Below are 23,512 nucleotides of genomic sequence, written 5' to 3'. Positions count from 1 at the left end.
AGCCTATGATATTAGAGCACAGAAAGATGCAAATTCATCTCTATCGGGAAAAATATGACAATTCTGGAGGCCTATCTTTAATAAATGTTTTGTTGTACCTTTTCTCCCCAATATCAGGACATCCAATTGGTAGTTACAGTCTTATCCCATCGCTGCAACTCCCGTACGGACTCGGAAGAGGCGAATGTCGAGAACCATGCAACCTCTGAAACACAACCCTGCAAAGCCACACTGCTTCTTGACACCCTGCTCGCTTAACCCGGGAAGCCAGCCGCATTATTATGTCGGAGGAAACACCCTCCAACTGGCGACAACAATAGCATAAGTGTCTACCCACCAAAATGCATGAAAATCACTGGATTAGATTGCACATTCAAATATTTCTTATCACAACATCACAAGAATGAAACAACTTATTTATTGAATACCATCTCAGTAGTCTATTACACTTTTTAATAAAGCACTGTGAATGACTTTATAAGATGATAGGCCTACTAATTTTTTATATTGCGTGATGCGGCAAAAATAAATGGGTGCAACTAAATCCTGGCCTGGTGCCACCAACTGAAAAACCAGGGGAAAATGCTACAAGGGGAATGTCATCCGTATGGAAACGTTTTCATATGGACAGACCTCACCGCACGTAATTTGTACAGTGCCTTCAGAAAGTATTCCCACCCCTTGACTTTTTCCACATTTTGTTGTGTTACAGCCTGAATTTAAAATGGATTACATTTCGATTTTGTGTAACTGGCCTACACACGATACCTCATAATGTCAAAGTGGAATTATGTTTTTAGAAATGTTTACAAATTAATAAAAAATGAAAAGATGAGTCAATAAGTATTCAACCCCTTTGTTATGGCAAGCCTAAATAAGTTAAGAAGTAAAAATGTGCTTAACAAGTCACATAATCAATTGCGTGGACTCACTCTGTGTGCAATACTTGTGTTTAACAGGATTTTTGAATTACTACCTCATCTCTGTACCCTACACATACAATTATCTGTACGGTCCGTCAGCCAAGCAGTGAATTTCAAACACAGATTCAACCACAAAGACCAGGGAGGTTTTTCAATGCCTCGCAAAGAAGGGCACCTATTGGTAGATGGGTACAAATTTTAAAAAGCAGACATTGAATATCCCTTTGAGCATTGTGAAGTTATTAATTACACTTTGGATGGTGTATCAATACACCCAGTCACACCCAGATACAGGCGTCATACCAAACTCAGTTGCCGGAGAGAAAACCGCTCGGGGATTTCACCATGAGGCCAATTGTGACTTTAAAATAGTTACAGAGTTTAATGGCTGTGATAGGAGAAAACTGAGGATGGACCAACAACATTGTAGTTACTTCACAATACTAACCAAAATTACAGAGCGAAAAGAAGGAATGCTGTACAGAACACAAAATATTCCAAAACATGCATCCTGTTTGCAATAAGGCACTAAAGTAAAACATGTGACAAAGAAATGAACTTTATGTCCTGAATACAAAGCGTTATGTTTGGGGCAAGTCGAACACATCACTGAGTACTACTCTTCATATTTTCAAGCATGGTGGTGGCTGCCACTGCATTAAGTTATGGGTATGCTTGTCATCTGCAAGGACTAGGGAGTTTTTGGGGGGAGGTAAAAATAAACAGAATAGAGCTAAGCACAGGCAAAATTCTAGAGGAAAACCTGATTCAATCTGCTTTCCAACAGACATTGGGAGACAAATTCATCTTTCAGCAGGACAATAACCTAAAACACACGACATTGAATGTTCCTGAGTGGCCTAGTTACAGTTTTGACTTAAATCAGCTTGACAATCTATGGCAATACTTGAAAATGGCTGTCTAGAAATGATCAACAACCAACTTGACAGAGCTTGAAGAATTGTAAAAAATAATAATGTGCAAATATTGTACAATCGAGAAGTGCAAAACTTTGAGACTTACTCAGAAAGACTCACAGCTGTAATCGCTACCAAAGGTGATTCTAACATGTATTGACTAAGGGGTGTGAATACATTTTCTAAAATGTCTAAAAACATGTTTTCGCTTTATCATTATGGGGTATTGTGTGTAGATGGGTGAGAAAAAATATATATTGAATCCATTTTGAATTCAGTCTGCAACACACACGCAATGTGGAATAAATCAAGGGGTATGAATACTTTCTGAAGGCACTGTATGTAGGTTATATGTATTTTTCCCTTACCTTGCTCCCCCATCTTTATTCCACTAAGCAGATTAATGCTCTTTGGTCCATCTTCTATTGTCTCCTCTTTGACCATCAGCAGATTAGGCTTCCCATCCTCCATGTCTACTGACTGTAATAGATACAGAGTGAGAGGATGTTGGATTGAAAGCTGATATGAGCACCCTGCTATGGAGCATCTTCTGATTGGGTAATGAGGGATTGCTATGAGTATTATGCAAACATGTTAGTTGATGTGATACTATGTAAATGTGTGATTTGATTACTTGACACTCTTTAATGGTTTGATAATTCAAAAGGTATGGTCCTACACTTAAGACAAAATTAATCAAGACCTGGGCCCGTATCCACAAAGAGCCTGAGTAGAAGTGCTGATCTAGGATCTTTCCATATAATCTTATTTATTATGATCTAAAAGGCTAAACTGATCCTAGATCAGCACTCGCGCTGAGAGGCTTTGTGAATACGGGCCCCGACCTAATACCATTCAGACAGTAGTTTCCGTGGACTCACCTCAGTGAGACTGTGTGTGGTCCTGTGCTGCTCAGCTGGCTCCTCTGTGGTTTCAGGAGGAGGTGTAGTCTGGTTGTCCTCCATGACCATGGTCCCCTCAGGGTTCCCCAGACCCTCCTCACACCCCTCCTCCTTCACCAGCAGCACCTCTGGACCCTCCTCCTCCTGGAAGAGAGGTAATACAGATTACACAGACATACACTCCCTCAGGTACGTACACACACAGATAATACACTAGGGCTGGGAATTGCCAGGGATGTCACGATACGATATTATTTACATTTAAGTCATTTAGCAGACGCTCTTATCCAGAGCGACTTACATCACGATACTTAGGTGCTATGTAATGCGATATGTAACTGTATTGATTTTTCCCCCATCACTATAATAAACACACTTCCAACATAGAATGTTTACCCATCCCCAATACATTTGAGTCCTATACCATTTCACCAATTAAAATTCCTGAACATGCAAATGTACAGTCACCTCAAATTATTGGCACCCTTAATAAATAAGCAAAAAAGACTGTATAAAATAAATCAAATACTGAGCTTATTATATGCTTATTTTATACTAACAGAATTGCTCAGAGAAAGAGATTTTTTAAACAATAATTAATTTTTTTCTAAAAAACGTAGGTTTCAATTATTTCAATACACCAGCACCCTACCCTTGCGAGGATAACGACACAGCCTTTTTCCAAAATGTTTTATGAGATTGGAGAACAAATTGGGAGGGATATTAGATCATTCCTGCATGCATAATCTTTCCAGATCCTTGATATTCTTTGTCTGCGCTTATGGACTGCCCTCTTCAATTAAAAAAACGTTTTCAATGAGGTTCAAGCCGGTTGCAAAATGTAGATTTTGTGGTTAATTAACCATTTCTTTGTGGATTTTGATATATGCTTGGGGTTAGTTTCAGGCAACCAGGTTTTTGGCTAAAATGTACTGGTAGTAAAGTGATGCCATTGACCTTAAGATTCCCAGTACCAGTGGAAGCAAAATAGTCCCATAACATTAAATATCTTTCTTGGAAGGCTTAATCAAAACCTTCCCAAGAAGGTACCCACTATCAATCGCTATGGAAAGATTCCTAATAAGACAGCACTCTCGGGCCAGAGCGGGGGAGGATGATCGACGTACAGGACAGACCACTGTTATGACCACTCATGAAGGACAACCAACAACAGAACAGCTAAACAATTTATCTAGGGTCTACAGATGTGTAAAGATTTTCAAAAACGAGATGGGTCTGAAGATATCAGGCAAGGGGTGGCAATCGGAACATCACTGATGCACTAGGGGAGACAGAGAACCAACAGGAAAGGGAAGGCACACAACATAGAAGACAATATGTACAAAACAACACAGGAGAGACCAGGAAGGAGCCTGTGAAATCATCAATCAATAACAATTATTTTATAAAGCCATTTTTACATCAGCAGTTGTCAAAGTGCTATACAGATACCCAGCCTAAAACCCCAATCAATGCAGATGCAGAAGCACAGTAGCTAGGAAAAACTCCCTAGGAAGGCTGGAACCTAGGAAGAAACCTAGAGAGGAACTAGGCTCCGAGGGGTAGCCAGTCCTCTTCTGGCTGTGCTGGGTGGAGATTATAAGAGTACATGATCATTAAGGCCCTATCGGTCTTAAGATGGCCTAATGTGTCAGCAAAGAAGGAATGGGACATGTTCGACCGAAACGTGGATCATGTGCTGGAGTTAACACTCGCAGGAGATGTAGGGAAGAATATCTGAGCCATGTCAACTATCATCTGGAGCATAGGGGCTGACAGTTTTGGAAAAAAAGAGAGGAAATCCAAGACGAACATCAAGCCAAGAGAAAACCGGTCTGAAGAATATAACGACCCTAAGACGCGACCTGCAGAGGCTGAAGAAGGCTTTTCACCAAGTAAGGGAGGGAGTGAAACCAGCATCGAAGGACATCTGAGACAATCTGAGAGAGCGTATTAAGACTTTGTGCCGAGCTGAATACCATTGCAGCGACAGAAAGAGGCGGATGACGGAGAGGACAGACTTTACCCTTCCAGTATCTATCAAAACCCCTGGGGGACAAAAGATCAGGAGAGCTCAAAGCAACAAAGGAAGAGGTGGAGGAGCACCTTCGTGGAGTCCACAGCGACCCCAGGCATGAAAAGGAGCTGGAAGAGATTGCAAAACTCATCAAACCAATGAAGCCACCATCCCCTTCGAAGTGTTGGAACCCAGCTGGCAGGAGATTACTTTCTCAAGAAGGCCAGGAGAAGATCAGCACCAAGGCCTAATGGTATTCTGTACAAGGCTGCTGAAAGTGGGATGGAGGAAAAGCTATCTTGCAGAAAGTTGGCTAGTTGCTGAGGGCTGTTTCATTCCAAAAGAAGATAACTCCACAAACATCAAGCAATTCCAAACCATCTCACTCCTCAATGTGGAAGGTAAAATCTTCTTGACTTTGGGCAGAGTTCCAGCTGTCCGGCTGCCTTGAACACACAAGCTTCATCTCAAAGATTGAGGACGCAAAGCGTAACCAAGGAGGCATGGCAGTCCTGTGGCTAGACCTAACCATTGCCTACAGAACCATACCCCACAAGCTGGTGGAAAACACACTCAAGACCATGTACCTGCAAGACTCCAGAAGCTCCTCCAATGCTATTTCGACAACTTCAAGATGCGCTTCACAAGTGGAAAGGCTGAAGGTAGGTATTGTGGCCGGGTGCACTCTCAATCATGTTGATTTCTGCAGCGATGAACCTTCTCGTTAAATCAAAAGAGATGCTCAGACAGGGTGCAGTACCGGCAAGCGGCGTCCAGCAGGCTCCAATCAGAGCATTCATGGACGATCTGAAAATGAAGTCTGTTCCAGAAGGCTGATGGATTTTGGAGGATCTGGAAGAGCTCATCAAATGGGCCAGAATGGAGTTCAAGTCTGCAAAGTCAAGAAGCCTAGTCCAGAAAAAACGACAATTCAAGATCAGAGAGACCATTCCCACCATCAGAGAGAAGCCTGGGAAGAGCCTGGGAAAGTGGCACAGGGCCAATCTCAATGACAAAGATTGTGTGAGATGTTCTTTCAAGCAGACACGTGGATGACATCTCTGGAGAAGAGCGGCCTAACAGGCAAGTTTGAGGCATAGGGCTACCAAAACTGGGTACTTCCTAAACTCCTCTGGCCACTGCTTGTCTATGAAGTAGCTCTTTCAACAGTGGAGGCACTAGAAGAAAATTAACCACTTCCTCAGGAGATGGCTGGCGGTCCATCGACCTATACAGCACAGACAGCAAGCTGTGGCTGCCAATTACATCTGTGGTAGAGGAGTACAAGGCAACAAAATCACGTCAGGCTATGATGCTGTGGGACAGCCAGGATGAAAGAAAAAGAGGAATAGTGGTGGAATGTATAGCGGATGTTTTACAGGCTCCTGACCAATTCTGCTATTTGGTGTGATTTTTTGTGCTGATATTAAAAAAATGTTTTACATAATGTTTTCGCCATCGGATTATTCGATTTACTCACCCTGGACCAGGCCCTAATCCCCAACACTGGGAAGAGAAAGTGACCGCGATATAGAGGCCAACGTGCAGGCACCCTGATGAAACTACCGTAGCGAATAAATAAACTGCCTCTACCCTCTGTTCTATTGGTGAATGTACAATCACTATCAACGGGACCTGAAGAACTGTAATATCCTATGTTTTTTGTTAACTTGGCCGAATAAGGAAATGGATAATATACATCTAGCTGTTTTTTCTATGCATCAGCAGGACAGAATGGCAGCGTCGGGTAAGCTCAAGGAGGGTGGTGTGTTTCTTTGTTAACAACAGCTGGTGCACAATCTCTAATATTAAGGAAGTCTCAAGGTTCTGCTTGCCTGAGTTAGAATACCTTATGATAAGCTGTAGACCATACTATTTACCAAGAGAGTTGTCTATTCACCACCACAAACAGATGCTAGCACTACGGCCGCAATCAACAAGCTGTATAGGGTCATAAGCAAACAAGAAAATGTTCATCCAGAGGCAGCACTCCTAGTGGCCGGTGATTTTAATGCAGGGAAACTGAAATCTGTCTTACCTCATTTCTACCAGCATGTCACCAGTGCAAGTAGAGGCAAAAAAATAAAACTCTAGATCACCTTTACTCCACACACAGAGACGCATATAAAGCTCTCCCTCGGCGCTCCATTTGGCAAATCTGACTATAACTATCCTCCCGAATCCTGCTTACAAGCAAAAACTCAAACAGGAAGTACCAGTGGATGCTAAGCTATAGGACTGTTTTGCTAGCACAGACTGGAATATGTTCTGGGACTCATCCGATGGCATTGAGAAGTTTACCACATCAGTCATGAGCTTCATTAATAAGTGCATCGACGACATCGTCCTCACAGTGACCCTGCGCATGTACGTACATATCCCCACCAGAAGCCATGGATTACAGGCAACATCTGCACTGAGCTAAAGGCTAGAGTTGACGCTTTCAAGGAGCAACACACTAACCAAGACGCTTATAAGAAATCCTGCTATGCCCTTCGAACCATCAAAAAGGCAAAGGGTCATTACAGGACTTAGATCAAATCCTACTACATCGGCTCTGACGCTGATCGGATGTGGCAGGGCTTGCAAACTATCACAAATTACAAAGGGAAACCCAGCCGTGAGCTGCCGAGTGACACAAGCCTACTAACCTACCAGACGAGCTAAATACCTTCTATGCTTGCTTTGGAGAAAGCAAAACTGAACCATGCATGAGAGCACCAGCTGTTCCGGATGACTGTGATCATGCTCTCCGTAACCGATGCGAGTAAGACCTTTAAACAGGTTGTTACGTTCCCCAGCAAGTAAACCAAATAATGTTGCTCAAACAGAAGGGGGAATTAACAGAGTCACTGACCACAACCAAAACGAAACAGGTGGGATTTTAGGAGGGGTTCTGAAAGACACTCATGGGGGTGTCCACTGACAAGTTGACTAGCAACAACAACGGTAACCTGAAAGAAACCCACCATGAGAGCCCACAAAATTTGCCCAAGAAGAGGCAAACAAAACAAAAACCCACAACAAACTTAAAGACAGGAAGCAAAGCAAAAAGTGGTCAAAACAAAATAGGGAAGATCAGATAAAGGATTGTTTGTCTAGAAATCAAATAGGGAATGCCAACTGAAGGTGTTAACCCTCCATGTCGCTCAAGACAATTTGAGCACTGGGCCAACCACTCTTAAATATTACCTGGGACAGCACAGGTGAAACACCTTACAACTAACGAGATGAACAAGCCAGCACAGGTGTAATACATACTGACTAACGAGGTGACACCAATCAGTGCGCCCCACGTGCAAACATACTAACGCCCAACCTCGAAATATAAATGGCAAAACCAAAACCTGTAACAAGGTTTAACAAGGTTAACATTCACAAGGCCGCAGGGCAGATTACCAGGATGTGTACTCAGAGCATGTTTTGACCAGCTGGCAAGTTTCTTTACTGACATTTTCAGTCTCTCCCTGACCCAGTCTGTAACACCTACCATCAGAACACCATAGTCCCTGTGCCCAAGAACGCCAAGGCAACCTGTCTAAATTAGTATCACCCCGTAAAACTCACTTCTGTAGCCATGAAATGCTTTGAAAGGCTGATCATGGCTCACATCAACACCATCATCCCAGACACCCTGGACCCACTCCAATTCGCATACCGCTGCAATATATCCACAGAGGATGCAATCTCTATTGCACTCCACATTGCCCTTTCCCACTTGGACAAAAGGAACACCTACGTGAGAATGCTGTTCATTGACTATAGCTCAGCGTTCAACACCAGGTGGTGAGAATAGGCAACAACACATCCGCCATGCTGACCCTCAACACGGGGGCCCCTCAGTGGTGCGTGCTTAGTATTCTCCTGTACTCCCTTGTTCACCTACGACTGTGTGGCCGTGCATGACTTCAACACCATCATTAAGATTACCGATGACACGACGTGATAAGCCTGATCACCGACAATGATCAGACAGCATAAAGGGAGTTCAGAGACCTGGCAGTCTGGTGCCAGGACAACAACCTCCCCCTCAACGTCAACAAGGCAAAGGCGCTGATCGTGGACTACAGGAAACGGAGGACCAAGCACGCCCCCATTCACATCAACAGGGCTGTAGTGGAGCGGCTCAAGACCTGCAAGTTCCTCTGTGTCCACATTACTAAGGATCTATCATGGTCTAAACACACCAACACAGTCTTGAAGAGGGCACGACAACGCATCTTCCCCTCAGGAGGCTGAAAAGATTTGGCATGGGTCCTCAGATCCTCAAAAAGTTATACAGCTGTACCATGTAGAGCATCTTGACTGGCTGCATCACAGCTTGGTATGGCAACTGCTTGGCATCTGATCGCAAGGCGCTATAGAGGGTATTGTGTACGGCCCAGTACATCACTGGGGCCGAGCTCCCTGCCATCCAGGACCTCTATACCAGGCTGTGTCAGAGGAAGGCCAGACATTTTTTTAAGGATTCCAGCCACCCAAGTCATAGACTGTTCTCTCTGCTACTGCACAGCAAGCGGTACCAATGCACCATGTCTGGAACCAACAGGACCCTGAAAAGCTTCTACCCCCAAGCAATAAGACTGCTAAATAGTTAGTTAAATGGTTAAGCAAATAGCTACCCGGACTACCTACATTGACCCTTTTTGGACTAACTTTTTTGACACATACGCTGCTGTTACCGCTTACTATCTGTCACTTTATTCCTAGTTATATGTACATATCTACCTTAATTACCTCGTACCCCTGCACATCAACTCGATACTGGTACCCCTTGTATATAGACAAGTTATCATTACTCATTGTGTATCTATTATTACGTGTTTTACGTTTCTATTATTTCTCGATTTTCTTTCTCTCTGCATTGTAGGTAAGGGCCCGTACGTAAGCATTTCACTGTTAGTCCACACCTGTTGTTTACAAAGCATGTGACAAATAACATTTGATTTGATTTGAGAGGTCTGAACGGAGGTTAGAGATCGAGGTCAGAATGGGTCACAAGTGGTCAGCCAGCAGAGCGCTCATAGAGGTGGAGGAACGACTGCAACACGCTGACATTGTTTGGTCGGTAAACCAAGGCAGGCTGGGTCTGGGATGCAGAACCAGGTCAAGCTGGAAGAAAGCAGAGTACAAAGGGAGGTCACAAAGGCTGAGGAAGAAAGAAGGCACGTCAGAGCTGTAGCCATGAAAAAACAAGCCAGCTGGACACGCCGAGAGAGCGTGCGAGACAGGGCACTCACCCAGCAACACTTCTGGAACATGAAAGGGCAGCAGATGAAGTTTCTGGCTTGCTCTGTGTACAATGTTTTGCCCACACCAACAAACCTCCAGACGTGGGGGTTGGCAAAAAGCCCAGCAGCACAATATGTGGACAACCGAGCATGTGCTCTCCTCCTGCCAAGCAGGTCTGACCGATGGTTATCGTTCTTTGGTCTATAGGCTCCAAGCAGGTGGTCCTCATCACGCTCACAGTGCCCTGGGAGGAGAGGATGGAGTTGTTGCATGAGTGGAAGCTCAAATACCAGTCCCTCATCCTTGAGAGTCAGCAGAATGGATGGAGAACCTGGAATCTACCAGTTGTGGTCGGCTGCAGGGGCTTCGCAGGCCAATCACTCTGGAGAGCTCTGGGGCTACTTGGCATTGAAGGAGTGGCAAGGAAGAAGCTAGTGGCTGATGTACAGTAAGCAAGCAGGCAGAAGTGGACATCCTGTTGAGTCTGCCTGAAGTGGAATGAGCGGTGTCAGAGCCAAGTAGGCAGTAAGGAAGCAGGGCTGAGTTGAGTGGTGGATCGAGGGTGTAGTTCCAGGATGCTGGTTCTTCCGTCGAGCCCCACTGAGGTGTCGTGGCATACAGTGTAGTCTGTAGTTTAGACTGATGTTTATAGTGTAGTCTGTATTTTCTTTTTGCCTGGTATGTACACACTGTATGTGGATTGTGTCATTTGTGTGTCTATACAGTGCCTTCAGAAAGTATTCACACTCCCTTAACTTTGTTCAAAACATTTTGTATTACAGCCTGAATTTAAAATGTATTAAACGTAGATGTTTTTGTCAATGGCCTACACACAATACCCCATAATGTCAAAGTGGAATTTTGTTTTTCAAAAATTGTACAAATTAATTAAAAATGAAAAGCTGAAATGTCTTTAGTCAATAATTATTCAACCCCTTCGTTATGGCAAGCCTAGATAAGTTCAGGAGTAAACATTTGCTTAACAAGTCACATAATAGTGTTTAACATGATTTTTGAATGACTACCTTATCTATGTACCCCACACATACAATTATCTGTAAGGTCCCTCAGTTGAGTAGTGAATTTCAAACACAGATTCAACCACAAAGACCAAGGAGGTTTTCAAATGCCTCACAAAGAAGGTCACTTATTCGTAGATGAGTAAAAAAAAAAGAAAGAAAAAAAGGCAGACATTGAATATCCCTTTGGGCATTTTGAAGTTATTAATTACACTTTGGATGGTGTATCAATACACCCAGTCATTACAAAGATAAAGGCGTCCTTACAAACTTAGTTGACACAGAGGAAGAAAACCGCTCAGGGATTTCAACATGAGGCCAATGGTGACTTTAAAACAATCAAGGACGCATGGCAAACAAATTGCAAAAATGAGGAAGTACGAAGGAAAATCTGAGTAAAGGACAAAATTCAGCACTATTTAGTGGACAGCGCCACTACATAAGTTTACATTTTAGTCAATTAGCAGACGCTCTGGGACTTACAGGAGCAATTAAGGTTAAGTGCCTTGCTCAAGGGCACATCAACAGAGCCTTGTCGGCTCGGGGGTTCAAACCAGCAACCTTTCAGTTACTTGGCCCAACACTCTAACCACTAGGCTAACTTAAATGGTTTAAATCATGACAAAGAGGTGGGGGTGTTAGTTTCATTTGGAAGCTTATATTTTAATATTTACCACTGTAAAACACATTTACTATTACATTTTAAACTAATAGGAGAATGGTTAAATTAGCATTATTTAGAGACCCCCCCAAGTTTGACTTTTGTTGCATTTAGGGGAGCTAACGTCTCATTCAGAGGAGCTGAGCCCCCCCCCCCCCCCCCCCCCCCCCCCCCCCGGCTCCCCCGTAACTCGCACCTTGTCGTTCAATGCATGGTTGAGAGCGTACAGCGTAGAGTAGGCCAAGGCTATAGGCTAGCCTATATCAGAAACATTTCTTCTTTCGTTGCACAGGAAAAACATTTCATGCAATTCTACTACACTTTATATGACTGGAGACATAAACATAATCGTTTTAATACTGCTGACACTGACAAACGGATCAATAAAAACGACGTTATCCATATAATAGACCATACGAGAAGGGGAGACACAAATAGAATATGACGTCCATCTAAACTGGAGGAGGAAATTATTGTCCAAAAATAAATTTAAGTGGCACTGACCCAACAATGATAGTGTGAATATGCGCAGTCATCCGGGATATGGCCGATGCTCTCCGCTGATGCCAATAAGATAGGCTATACTGTTGATCGCTCAATTAAATTTAGAATTTTGATAACTAAAAGCAGGGGGAAAACTTTGGTTTTAGAAGTGGGAGACATAACTTTTTAAATTAAATTTTCCAGTCAGATAAACACTCCAAACAGCCTACCCGACCGCTCCGAGGCGTCAACATTGTCCTAAAGCACCCTATTGCCTCGTTTTGTATCACATTCCAATGATAAAACTGGGGGGGGGGGGGGGGGGGGGGGTGACAAAAATGCACAGTGAAAGTTGCGCCCCGGACTAAAAGACAGATGAGAGTATTTTCATTGCATTCTTTACATCAATAGGCATTTGCTTTCCCCCCCAAAAAATCCCACTTTTTTTCCCTCTATATTGCAATATGCCGACAGTCGCAACCCGACAGTCGCAACTCAACAATCATCTACTTAGTATTTGCTGTGCGAGCTGCACAAATTGCTTGCGCTGCCTTTCCTTCTGACTGTAGGCAATACGATTTAAAACATCTACTAATATTTTTTGAAAGAAGCTAATATTCCTCTGTGGCCAAATCATGCTTTAGCTGCCTATTTTTTATGATTTTATTTATGTATTTCTGTATAGACAGGAGTAGGGTAATTATATAATTTAATGAAATTTACTTTAACACTTTAATTTAAAGCTTAGCTTCGCCTAGCCTTATGGACGCGCCACCTTTGTGTAAGGAGGTAACATGATATCTATCATAAGGGAATTACTAGTTATCTCACGAGCTCTGGCAGAGAGTAGCCTATGTGAGCGCTTTAACAGTAGCCTAAACAAACAGTTAAAGTATCCATCACCAATAAATTAATGAACATCCGAGATAATAGGCGGGTTTATGCTGTGAACAACATGCTTTTAGTAGCCTATCAGAATCGCCTACAAAAAAAAGGTTTGTGATAGGCCTTCAATTAAAAAGGTTATAGCCTACAGTTCACAATAACTGGGGGGAAAATTACATTTAATCACCAAAATAAAATGAAGAGATAGTAAACTTTCATGATGAAACTTTTGTTTAATCGTTGAAGTGTTGGCTAATGGTTTACTGAAACATAAGGAAGCTATCTGATTTTCAATAGCACCGATGACAAATACCTATTAATTTGATGATATGCGAGAACCTTGCTTAATGGATGGATTTGTTGGACGGGTTGCAAAATAAATCATTGCAGGGATCAACTTCCTGTGGCATGCAGTTTTATAGCCTCATGCAGTCGTAGCAGTTTATTATTGCTATTATATTAAACTATTATTACCTTACTATTCAGCTAGTTCAAATACTTCAAGCTATAGTCAAAACCAACTACTGGAAGAAAAAAAAAATCTTACGTGCACACAAATTATTTGGACAATAATATTGAGTGGAGTCGTTTTTATTAGCGGGAAGACGTTTAACAAATGTCTTCAAATGTAAACAAAAGTGTCACAATAGATAGCGGCATATTTATCAATCGGGGCATTTGAAGCTGAACAGAGATCTTCATGCCTTCTGCCAAACCAGGTCTGATATCGCAAAGAAGATTCGTCCTGTCCCTTTGGGGATTTATATAATTAAACAATATTTTAGTGACTGCAGATTACCGGTGTGGAGCTGTTTTTACCCACCAATAATCTGTGTTCTATTCACCATTGTGCATGCCCTTGGGGACAGTCTGTTCGATTACAGCCAAAAGCTGTTTTGTGGGGTTTGTAGTGAGTCTCCTATAGAATATCTGATCAATCAGTTGCCTGAGTACATCAGTCTTATAGACTGTGTAGTCGTGTACAGTTACAGCGCTGACAAAAAATTAATTAAAAAAATCAACTCAATTACGCTCTGCTCCTTGATCGCCCACATACATGCTCTGGCATGCATGCTTTAGGCTATCAAATAACTTGTCAATCATATCAATTAATAGAAGCAGTGAATGAATGATTGCAGCAACCATTACATGGTCTGACAAAGTTGATAACAAATTAAGGCCTAATGAGACAAAATAACAATTCTCTCGTTTGAATGACTTAGTATCTAATTTGAATGACTTACCATCTCTTTTATGCGACTTTAACTAAGTCATTCAAACATGATACTAAGTTGTTAGAACAAGACACTAAGTTGTTTGAACAAGATACTAAGTCGTTCAAATGAGATAATTCCAAGAGTCAAATTTTAATAATTTTTTTCACCTTGGGTTTCAGGGCTTCTGTAATTCCTGTACATGCAAATGTATTTGGCGAATAAAGGTGATTCTGATTCGGAGTGCCTTGAAGGAGGAAGGAGTAGCGATTGCGGTGCCTGTAAGGTGAGCCGGCAGCAATGACCCTATCATATTATCATGGTTATAAAGCGCTGTTAGTGTATGCAGAATAGGTTAAGATCAGATGTAATACACTGCTCAAAAAAATAAAGGGAACACTTAAACAACACAATGTAACTCCAAGTCAATCACACTTCTGTGAAATCAAACTGTCCACTTAGGAAGCAACACTGATTGACAATAAATTTCACATGCTGTTGTGCAAATGGAATAGACAAAAGGTGGAAATTATAGGCAATTAGCAAGACACCCCCAAAAAAGGAGTGATTCTGCAGGTGGTGACCACAGACCACTTCTCAGTTCCTATGCTTCCTGGCTGATGTTTTGGTCACTTTTGAATGCTGGCGGTGCTTTCACTCTAGTGGTAGCATGAGACGGAGTCTACAACCCACACAAGTGGCTCAGGTAGTGCAGCTCATCCAGGATGGCACATCAATGCGAGTCCGCATATGACACTGGGTACAGCTGAAAGATTTCACCCCTGTGTGGACCCTCTTGTGGATCTCTGCCTTCTGGGGGCAGCTGAAGCCTTTGTTACAGAACATGCAGAGGAACCGTTTCTCTTTACTATTGTCTGATGTGGCTCCCCCTCCCTGAGCCTGGGCTCTGGCCCTGTCGTCTGAGTTCAATACCTGATCGAAAAGGACACCGCTGTGTGAATCGGAAGGCCTCATCGACGTGGACACTGGGTTGCGATTCCTGACCGCCTGTAAAGGGGAGTGGGTCATGACATTTGGATTTGTCTCTAAGCTTTCCCTGTAATCTAAGAAATATCTGCCTTGTGAGTGTTGTTCTCCTAAGTGAGTCTCGTCTACATTCCATGTCAGAGGAACATCGCTCTCCACTTTCACAGTCACCTCATCTATAACCTCCCCTTGCTTATCTAGGCAACCTTCAGAGTGTACACTACTACTGTACCGGTTCCAGTCCCCTCCAGACAGATCAGTTTGTCTCTCTAAACCCATCTCTGTAGGGTAAGAAGAAGACAGATCATTGCCGGTCTCTAACGCGTCATCTGAGTCCCGATAGGAACAAACCTTCCTCAAACTCGGAATACCGTAAAGTAAATACTCTGAGCCGGGAGCAGTAGGACAGCCCAGCCTTTCCTGCCCCAGTCTCTCTGGATCTGACCTGTTATCAGATCCTGTGTGTAAGAGCCTTTGTGTTACAGCTAAAGTCTCCGTGTCTGTCTGTGACTTGAGGACGGCGTTCAGCGTTCCACTGACCTCCGTGATGCTGCGTCCGGTCCTGGTCTGAGGCGCTGCAGCGGTGGCGAGGTCCTCGGTGGCTACAGGAGATGCCACTCCAGCCACTGCTCCAGTCTGGATGTCTCTGCTGTGCTGAGCGTCCTCCTCTCCTTCAGACCTCTCCAGCTTGACCCCAGGACCTGCAGCCTCTGCATCTGCAGACTTAAACAAGAAGAGACAAAGTTATTATCGGTACATGAGTTGAATTGGATAACAATGCCGTAGGGAAGTCTCACAAGCTCCCCTATGGCTGATAAATAAGGATGTAAATGTAAGCAAATTAATAGCTGAAGGGAGCCTTTCTGAAATAAAATGGGCCACATCGGATGTACTGTCACTTAATGTTATACTATGACACAAACCTCAATCACAATAACGTGCTGGGTTGAGGTTCCACTCCCCTCATCAACAGTGATGGGTTGGTCATCTCTCCATGTGTTGTGTCCCGCTGGCTTCACAAAGCTCCTGTGGCCTCCAGTGAGATGTCCTTCACCTAAGAGAGCGATTGAGTGAAAGGGGATGGTTAAGTTATATTGTACACTATTAACAATGTCTACAATTGACAAGGATGTAAGGTAACACTTGTCCTAATTTCTTGATATACTATTTATTGTTCCATGCATCACATTATTTTAGTTGAGTATGAACATAAGGAATTTGGAAAGAATATGATAGTTTCTTTGTGCAAGAAATTGTTCTTAACTGACCTGCTTGGTAAAACAAAGATCAAATAAATTGTGCAAGATAGCTAAGTAATCAGGGGAAGTATTGTTGCATCCTGTAGCTACCCTGGATTTATAAGCGTGGATAGACTGCCACTTGAGCATGCTTTTAGGGCAGTCGATTTCCGCGGGACTACGGGCCAGAAGGTTGATGGTTCGTGCCGCACTCCCTGCCTGTTTCATTACACTGGTGTCAGAAGTGATCTGAGTTGGACCTTGCATCCACAACAGTGCGTGTACATGACTGGCGAGCGCGTGCACCACTACTCCTCTTGCCTACAGTACCAGTCAAAAGTTTGGACACACCTACTCGTTCAAGATTTTTCTTTATTTTTACTATTTTCTACATTGTAGAATAATAGTGAAGACATCAAAACTATGAAATAACACTTATGGAATCATGTAGTAACCAAAAAAGTGTTAAACAAATCTAAATATATTTTAGATTCTTCAAAGTAGCCACCCTTTGCCTTGATGTCAGCTTTGCACACTATTGGCATTCTCTCAACCAGCTTCATGAGGTAGTTACCTGAAATCCATTTCAATTAACAGGTGTGCCTTGTTAAAAGTTCATTTGTGGAATTTATTTTCTTCTTAATGCATTTGAGCCAATCAGTTGTGTTGTGACAAGGTAGGGGTTGTATACAGAAGATAGCCCTATTTGGTAAAATAAACGACAGTCCATCATTACTTTAAGACATGAAAGTCAGTCAATCCGGAAAATTTCAAGAACTTTGAAAGTTTCTTCAAGTGCAGTCACAAAAACCATCAAACGCTATGATGAAACTGGCTCTCATAGGACCTCCACAGGAAAGGAAGACCCAGAGTTACCTCTGCTGCAGAGGATAAGTTCATTAGAGTTACCAGCCTCAGAAATTGCAGCCAAAATAAATGCTTCACAGAGTACAAGTAACAGACACATCTCAACATCAACCGTTCAGAGGAGACTACGTGAATCAGGCCTTCATGGTCGAATTGCTGCAAAGAAACCACTACTAAAGGACACCAATAAGAAGAAGAGACTTGCTTGGGCCAAGAAACACAAGCAATGGACATTAGACCGGTGGAAATCTCTCCTTTGGTCTGATGTTTGATTTTTGGTTCCAAATGCTGTGTCTTTGTGAGACGCAGAGTAGGTGAACGGATTATCTCCGCATGTGTGGTTCCCACTGTGAAGCATGGAGGAGGAGGTGTGATGGTGCTTTGCTGGTGTGATGGTGCGATGGTGTGATGGTGCTCACACTTAACCAGTATGGCTACCACAGCATTCTGCAGCGATATGCCATCCCATTTGGTTTATGCTTTGTGGGACTATCATTGGTCTTTCACCAGGACAATGACCCAACACACCTCCAGCCTGTGTAAGGGCTATTTGACCAAGGATAGTGATGAATGCTGCATCAGATGACCTGGCCTCCCCAATCACCTGACCTCAACCCAATTGAGATGGTTTGGGATGAATTGGACCGCAGAGTGAAGGAAAAGCAGCCAACAAGTGCTCAGCATATATGGGAACACTTTCAAGACTTTTGGAAAAGCATTCCAGGTGAAGCTGGTTGAGAGAATACCAAGAGTGTGCAAAGCTGTCAAAGGCAAAGGGTGGCTACTTTAACACTTTTTTTGTTACTACATGAATCCATATGTGTTATTTCATAGTTCGATGTCTACACTATTATTATACAATGTAGAAAATAGTAAAAACTAAGAAAAACCCTTGAATGAGTAGGTGTGTCCAAACTTTTGACTGGTACTGTACATGACACCACACCCTCTCACTTGCCAACCCCGCAGACACTGCCAGTTCAGATTAAGGAAGACATCCCATATAATAACCAGCAGGACCCAGGTGTCATGTCATCAATGCACAGCATCAAGCCCCATGCCTTTCACGGATACATTCCATGACAGGGCAGATTAAACCACACAGAGCAGTGGGGGTGGCAGAGAGAAACCTGGAGATTGAAGATGTGCGTGTGTCTGTGTATCATGGCAGAGTTCACAGTCAATTCACGCGGTCTATATTAAAACCAGTTAAATGTAACTAAAAGTAATCTGAAATGTAATCTACATAATCCACAAAAGTAATTTATCATGAGAGGGCCATAAACAATAACTAGCAATGCTGCATACTCCTAGAAAGGTGTCCTGTGAGGGAGTTGTGTGGCAGACCCTGGTTTAAAACAGCAGATGCAGAGTAGATATCTGCTCTTTTAAACCAGTGTCCACCACACAACAACCTCACTTGATCATGTTTTTTTAGCACTATCGATTTCCGCGGGGCAACGGGCTTGAAGGTTGAGGGTTCTTGCTGCACTCCCTGTCTGTTTCATTACAATACTATCCAAAAACTGACCAATACCCAATTCTAGGTACACATCTTAACACATGCGCAGAGGGGAAGGGGGCGACACTCCCCGCAGCCTCAGCCTAATGCAAAATGTACCTCTTGCCATTCCTCTGTACCGGTCGAGGATCTTGACACTGCTGGGACGACTGGCAAGGACGCGCTCTCTAATTGTCCTCTCTGCGCGCTCCCGTGCCACCTTCAGTTCCAATTGCTGTAGTTTCCTCCGCAATCCTCTGTTTTCTTTCTGGCTTTGAGTTATTTCCAAACGAAACACTGCATAGTCGTCGTCTACGAGTTTACAGATCTCTGCCACGGCTGCATTCGCTAGCATCTCCATGATGGAGGCAATTTGAGTGTGAAAAATCATACAGTCAGCCATTGTTGTTTGCTAACGTTAGCAGCTAGCTAGATAACATCATCAACCAAGTTCCGTCTCCAACGCGAATTAAAGACTACCTGGTGTAAGTATGTGCAGCGCGGTTACATGTGTCATATTTTGAGTTCCAGGGTGCCAATAAACGTCTAAATAACAAAAACGCTAACGTGGAACTTGTTCTTGGTCACTACACTTCCTTTCACTAAGCCTGGTTACGTTAGGTTAACTTCGCACTAAAGAGAAGGCATCTTATTGGTTGGCGTCATAGCTAAAATGCTGGGGTTAAAGGAATAGGGATGCGCGCTGTTCGTTTAGTTACGGTACTGCTTACTACATTATACATAAACTCTCCTATTCATGATCACTATCTTCCAAGCTCAGACTAATTTAGATAGAACAGTGTGTTAGCAAGAATAGAGTATAATATAATTACTTTATTCCATCCTCCGTAAGGTAAATATTAAACTGTCCTTGTTCTAGCCAAGGTTTACGGGCTCTAAAAACAGGTATTCAGACAAGCCTGTTTCAAATGAAAAGTTAAATGGTTAATGAGGGGTATCTGACCAAGACACTATACATGATATGTAGAGCCCTATTAAAAACGGACGTAATCACAGATTCCAGACTTTAAAACGTAATTCACCTATATTTAAAAAATGTATCATAAATTAATCATAACATGAAAAAAATGCATCAATGATTTGTATTTTTCTGCAACTTCCTGAAACAGGAATGCCCGTGTGTGCCTAGGTATACACTTTGTGTAGCCGTTAGCAATGATGCTAATGATAACCTTCTAATAGAGATGGAAAGCCTTTCCCAAAAACCTTCTAATTTAAATGTTAACTACAATGTAGCCTATAGCAACCTGGCTTGATTATTTGCATCAATCCAGTGGCCATTTGTTTAGCAAACTCTGCAATCACATGAGCGGTACAGAAACATCACAACCAAAAGATAGTCTCTTGCTGGTGCACACTTAGGGTAACTACACCCCAAAAATCTAAATATCTAATATTTTTCCCAAACCTCAGGTGGACTTATCAAATGTTTTTCTATTTAAAAAAGTGATTGAGAGAGAACCTGAAAAGGACACCTGGAGAAATTAAACTGAGAAAATGATTTTATTGGATTAAATATGTCACCTACAGAATGGTTCCCAGATAGGTCCTGCGCACATCTCAAGCCACACTCCTCCTATTTTGCCCTGTTGTGGACACTCCTATGTCTGATAAGGTTAGTCAGGAAGGTGAAGCTCTTGTAACAATTTGCACTTGAAGAGCCTCTCCTTGTTGTGAACAGTCTGGTGTTCCTTCAAATAGTTTGCCCTAACAAACCGCTACCCACACGTGCGACAGATGTATGGCTTGTCGGCATCCGTCCTAATGCTCGGCCTCCCACGTTGTGACCCAATGACACCAGAGGAAGTAGAAGCAGGAGCCACCACCCTTTGAGCTCCCTTAGTCATTGAGCTCCCTCCTTGACCTCTAGCCATTGTTTGGGTGTTGCTGGGATTGTCTGCAATGTTATAGGCTAGGTACCTATCATGGTGAAAGCCCATCCTGACCCTGTCTGTATTGGTGGGATAACCATGAGGAAGGCTAGACCCAGACCTTCTATGAACCCAGTTACCAGGCATTAGAGGAGATCTTGAAGGAGAAAGACTTCCTGTTAGACTCCCACTAGGCGGGTCTCCCACCACTCTCTGTGAAGGCTGAAGCCCAGTGTGACCTGCTCTGTTCATCATGGATACTGTGGTGTTTGTATTATAGGAACAGGAGGGTCTACCCCCATCAGCCCCAGGCACTGCTACATCCCTGCACTGAGACTGTGAAGAGAAGGGCCTCGGTTGCTGACTGGATCCCTGATTGGAGCCTCTGTCTCTCTGATGACCACCAGGACTGAGGTTGTTCAGACCACCTGTCCACTGGTTGTGTTCTGTGTGGTGGTGGTGTCTCTGTCCTTCGCATTTGGGTCCTGATTCCAACTCGCAAAGAAAGAGTGACGGCTCCTGATCCAGTGTCCTGATCCGGGGCCAGAGTTTGTTACCAGCCGCTTCAGAGGTCCAGTCTCTCCCGCCAGTAACACCGGATATCAGCAGGTCCTCATGGACTGCAGACTGTAAACACAAATTGAACAGAAAAGCATAAAGATTTATATAAGAAACTCTTTGCTGTACACACAGAAACATGACATTATAAAATGTTAACCACAGTTAAGCCCATCTCTAACACTGTGATTCAAGTACCTAACAACATGGAGCCATTGGAGTTTATTATTTAAAAAATTACATGTGTTGATTCAAAAATGAAGTATAATGTTTTGGTTTCACTGAGATAAGGAAAACTCAGTCCCTGCAATGATACAAAAATAACTAAGTCATTCAGAACAGTCAATGTTGTATTTAATTTCAACAAAATGGTCATACACTCACATAGTGAAGTACACAACTTTAATTGTACAAAACATGTGACAAGTAGAATAACTTCTCTCACTATGGTAACAACCTTTTCTTAAAATCTGGTACCCTACCTTTGACAAAATACATTTTTGAATACTTTGGAAAAGGTTCAGCATTGCATTCCACTGCTTCACTACTACATGTCAAGTAAACAAATTAAGGCACTAATTTCCTCAATATAAAAGACTAGCATCAAACAACTGGACAAGGTTGTCACTTCATCAGTGAAGCATTTTCACAGACACCATCACACCAACCATCACCATATCATCTACTCTGCCTCATCATACTCATTCTTTCCTCAGTTCATCTCATCCAGTTTCCCACTAAATCCAAAACAAACAGAATTAACATCAAACTAACTAGTATTACATTACATGTCACAACACATGGGCCGTGTGCATTTTCTGCTTGTGTATCCTGAGTTAGCTCCTCTGAGAACCTCTTCCCGCAGTGCGTACAGGCGAACAGGCTCTTTTGTGTGGATCTTCAGGTGCATCTTAAGCTGGTGCGAGAACCTCTTCTCACACTGGTGCAGCTCTAGGATTTCTCCCTTGTGTGGACTCTCTGGTGTCTCTTCAGGTTGGACGAGTGTGAAAAACTGGCCTTGCACAGGTGGCAGCCAAATGGCTTCTCCCCTGTGTGAACCCTCTGGTGCCTCTTCAGGCTGGACAAGTGTGAAAAACAGGCCCGGCACAGGTGGCAGCTGAACGATGTCTCTCCCGTGTGTATCCTCTGGTGGATCTCCAACTGTTGGGGGAAACTGAAAGTTTCCCCACAGAACGAACATGGGAAGCGCTTCTCTTTGCCACCGGATTTACTAATAGCGTTACTACTAATATAATTTGTCAATGGGCTTGTGTTGCCATTTAGTGTTGAGGCACTGGTATTGTCTGAGGTCTGGTTTAACATTAGGGGAGTGTGAGGAGGATGAAGGACAGGGAGTGTCTGTGTTGTCGCAGGGTCCATGTTCCAGTTGATAGATCCTATAGAAGGCAGGCTGAAGGCAGCAATTGTTAGGGGGTTAACCTGAGGCACCATCAGTCTCTCTGAATCACAACTATAGGAGCAGGACGGAGCATCCCTAGCAGAGTCTGTGTCTGTTCTCTTTCGCTGCATACGGACACCTCCCAGTCCCCGCAGACCAAATTTAAGCCTCACCCTGGTCTCAGCCAGTCTGTTGTCATGGAGACTAAGTTTGGTTGTTGTTTTGTGTTCCACTGTCTGTTTCTGGTTGTAGTTAACAGTGTTGTTCCCCAGCCCAGAGTTGCTGATGCTGTCCCATCCACTGACCTCCACTATGTCGCCTCTGTTCCTGACCTGCTCAGTGATGTTGTCCCCTGGGCCCTTGGCTGCACCCGTCTGGGTCTGGGAATTCAAGATGGCTGCCCAGTCTCCTCTGTTAGCCTCCAGCCAACCACCTGCAGGAAGAGGTTACAAAGTAGACTTCACAAACATGGTAGAGAACTCTACATATGTATTTATTAGGGATCCCCATTAGCTGCTGCTCTTCCTGGGTCCAAACACATTAAGGCACTTACATCACACATAAAACAAAAGCTAAAACAGTACATCATATAACATTATTACACCACTACATATCTACAATGCAAAATGTATAATACCACAATATTACAATGTATGTGTGTGTAGAGTGCATGTGCTAGCGTGTGCCTGTACCTGTGTGTGTGTGTGTGTGTGTGTTTGTGTCTCTTCACTTGTCCCCACTGTTCCATAAAGGTGTATTAATCTTTTTTTTTAAATTCTTAAATCTGATTATACTGCTTGCATCAGTTACCTGATGT

The 23,512-nt window shown here is 43.1% G+C and overlaps 3 protein-coding genes across 7 annotated transcripts in view; all 3 read right to left on the bottom strand.

The window, feature by feature from the left end:
• Nucleotides 1-19,474, bottom strand: part of LOC120052918 (neurotrophin receptor-interacting factor homolog) — a 30,723-nt gene extending 11,249 nt beyond the window's left edge. Inside the window, exons 1-5 of one of the 2 annotated variants that reach the window (XM_039000149.1) lie at nucleotides 18,967-19,474; nucleotides 16,164-16,294; nucleotides 15,781-15,963; nucleotides 2,722-2,886; nucleotides 2,209-2,320 (exon numbers count right to left, since the gene is read on the bottom strand). In XM_039000149.1, coding sequence (XP_038856077.1) covers nucleotides 2,209-2,320; nucleotides 2,722-2,886; nucleotides 15,781-15,963; nucleotides 16,164-16,294; nucleotides 18,967-19,249 — 874 coding nt within the window. In that variant the 5' untranslated portion in view covers nucleotides 19,250-19,474. The remainder of the gene's footprint in view (nucleotides 1-2,208; nucleotides 2,321-2,721; nucleotides 2,887-15,780; nucleotides 15,964-16,163; nucleotides 16,295-18,966) is intronic. The other variant, XM_039000148.1, reaches the window with a different exon arrangement.
• LOC120052984 (oocyte zinc finger protein XlCOF7.1-like) overlaps nucleotides 1-23,512 on the bottom strand; it is a 164,375-nt gene that overhangs the window by 77,005 nt on the left and 63,858 nt on the right. The gene's annotated exons all lie outside the window — the stretch shown is intronic.
• The window catches only part of LOC120052911 (sal-like protein 4), a 74,589-nt gene that overhangs the window by 43,023 nt on the left and 8,054 nt on the right, over nucleotides 1-23,512 (bottom strand). Inside the window, exons 6-7 of one of the 4 annotated variants that reach the window (XM_039000134.1) lie at nucleotides 23,001-23,128; nucleotides 20,367-21,365 (exon numbers count right to left, since the gene is read on the bottom strand). The exons of 1 other annotated variant lie outside the window; for it this stretch is intronic. In XM_039000134.1, the coding sequence (XP_038856062.1) occupies nucleotides 20,586-21,365; nucleotides 23,001-23,128 (908 nt within the window). In that variant the 3' untranslated portion in view covers nucleotides 20,367-20,585. Of the gene's footprint in view, nucleotides 1-20,366; nucleotides 21,366-21,684; nucleotides 23,129-23,512 lie in introns of those variants that run through there. 2 more of the 4 variants (XM_039000136.1, XM_039000135.1) reach the window with 2 other exon arrangements.

The sequence above is a fragment of the Salvelinus namaycush genome, chromosome 8 (assembly GCF_016432855.1).
Source record: "Salvelinus namaycush isolate Seneca chromosome 8, SaNama_1.0, whole genome shotgun sequence".
NCBI lineage: Eukaryota > Metazoa > Chordata > Actinopteri > Salmoniformes > Salmonidae > Salvelinus > Salvelinus namaycush.
Note: the sequence above shows the minus strand (reverse complement) of the source record. Positions and strands in the feature narration are given on the sequence as shown.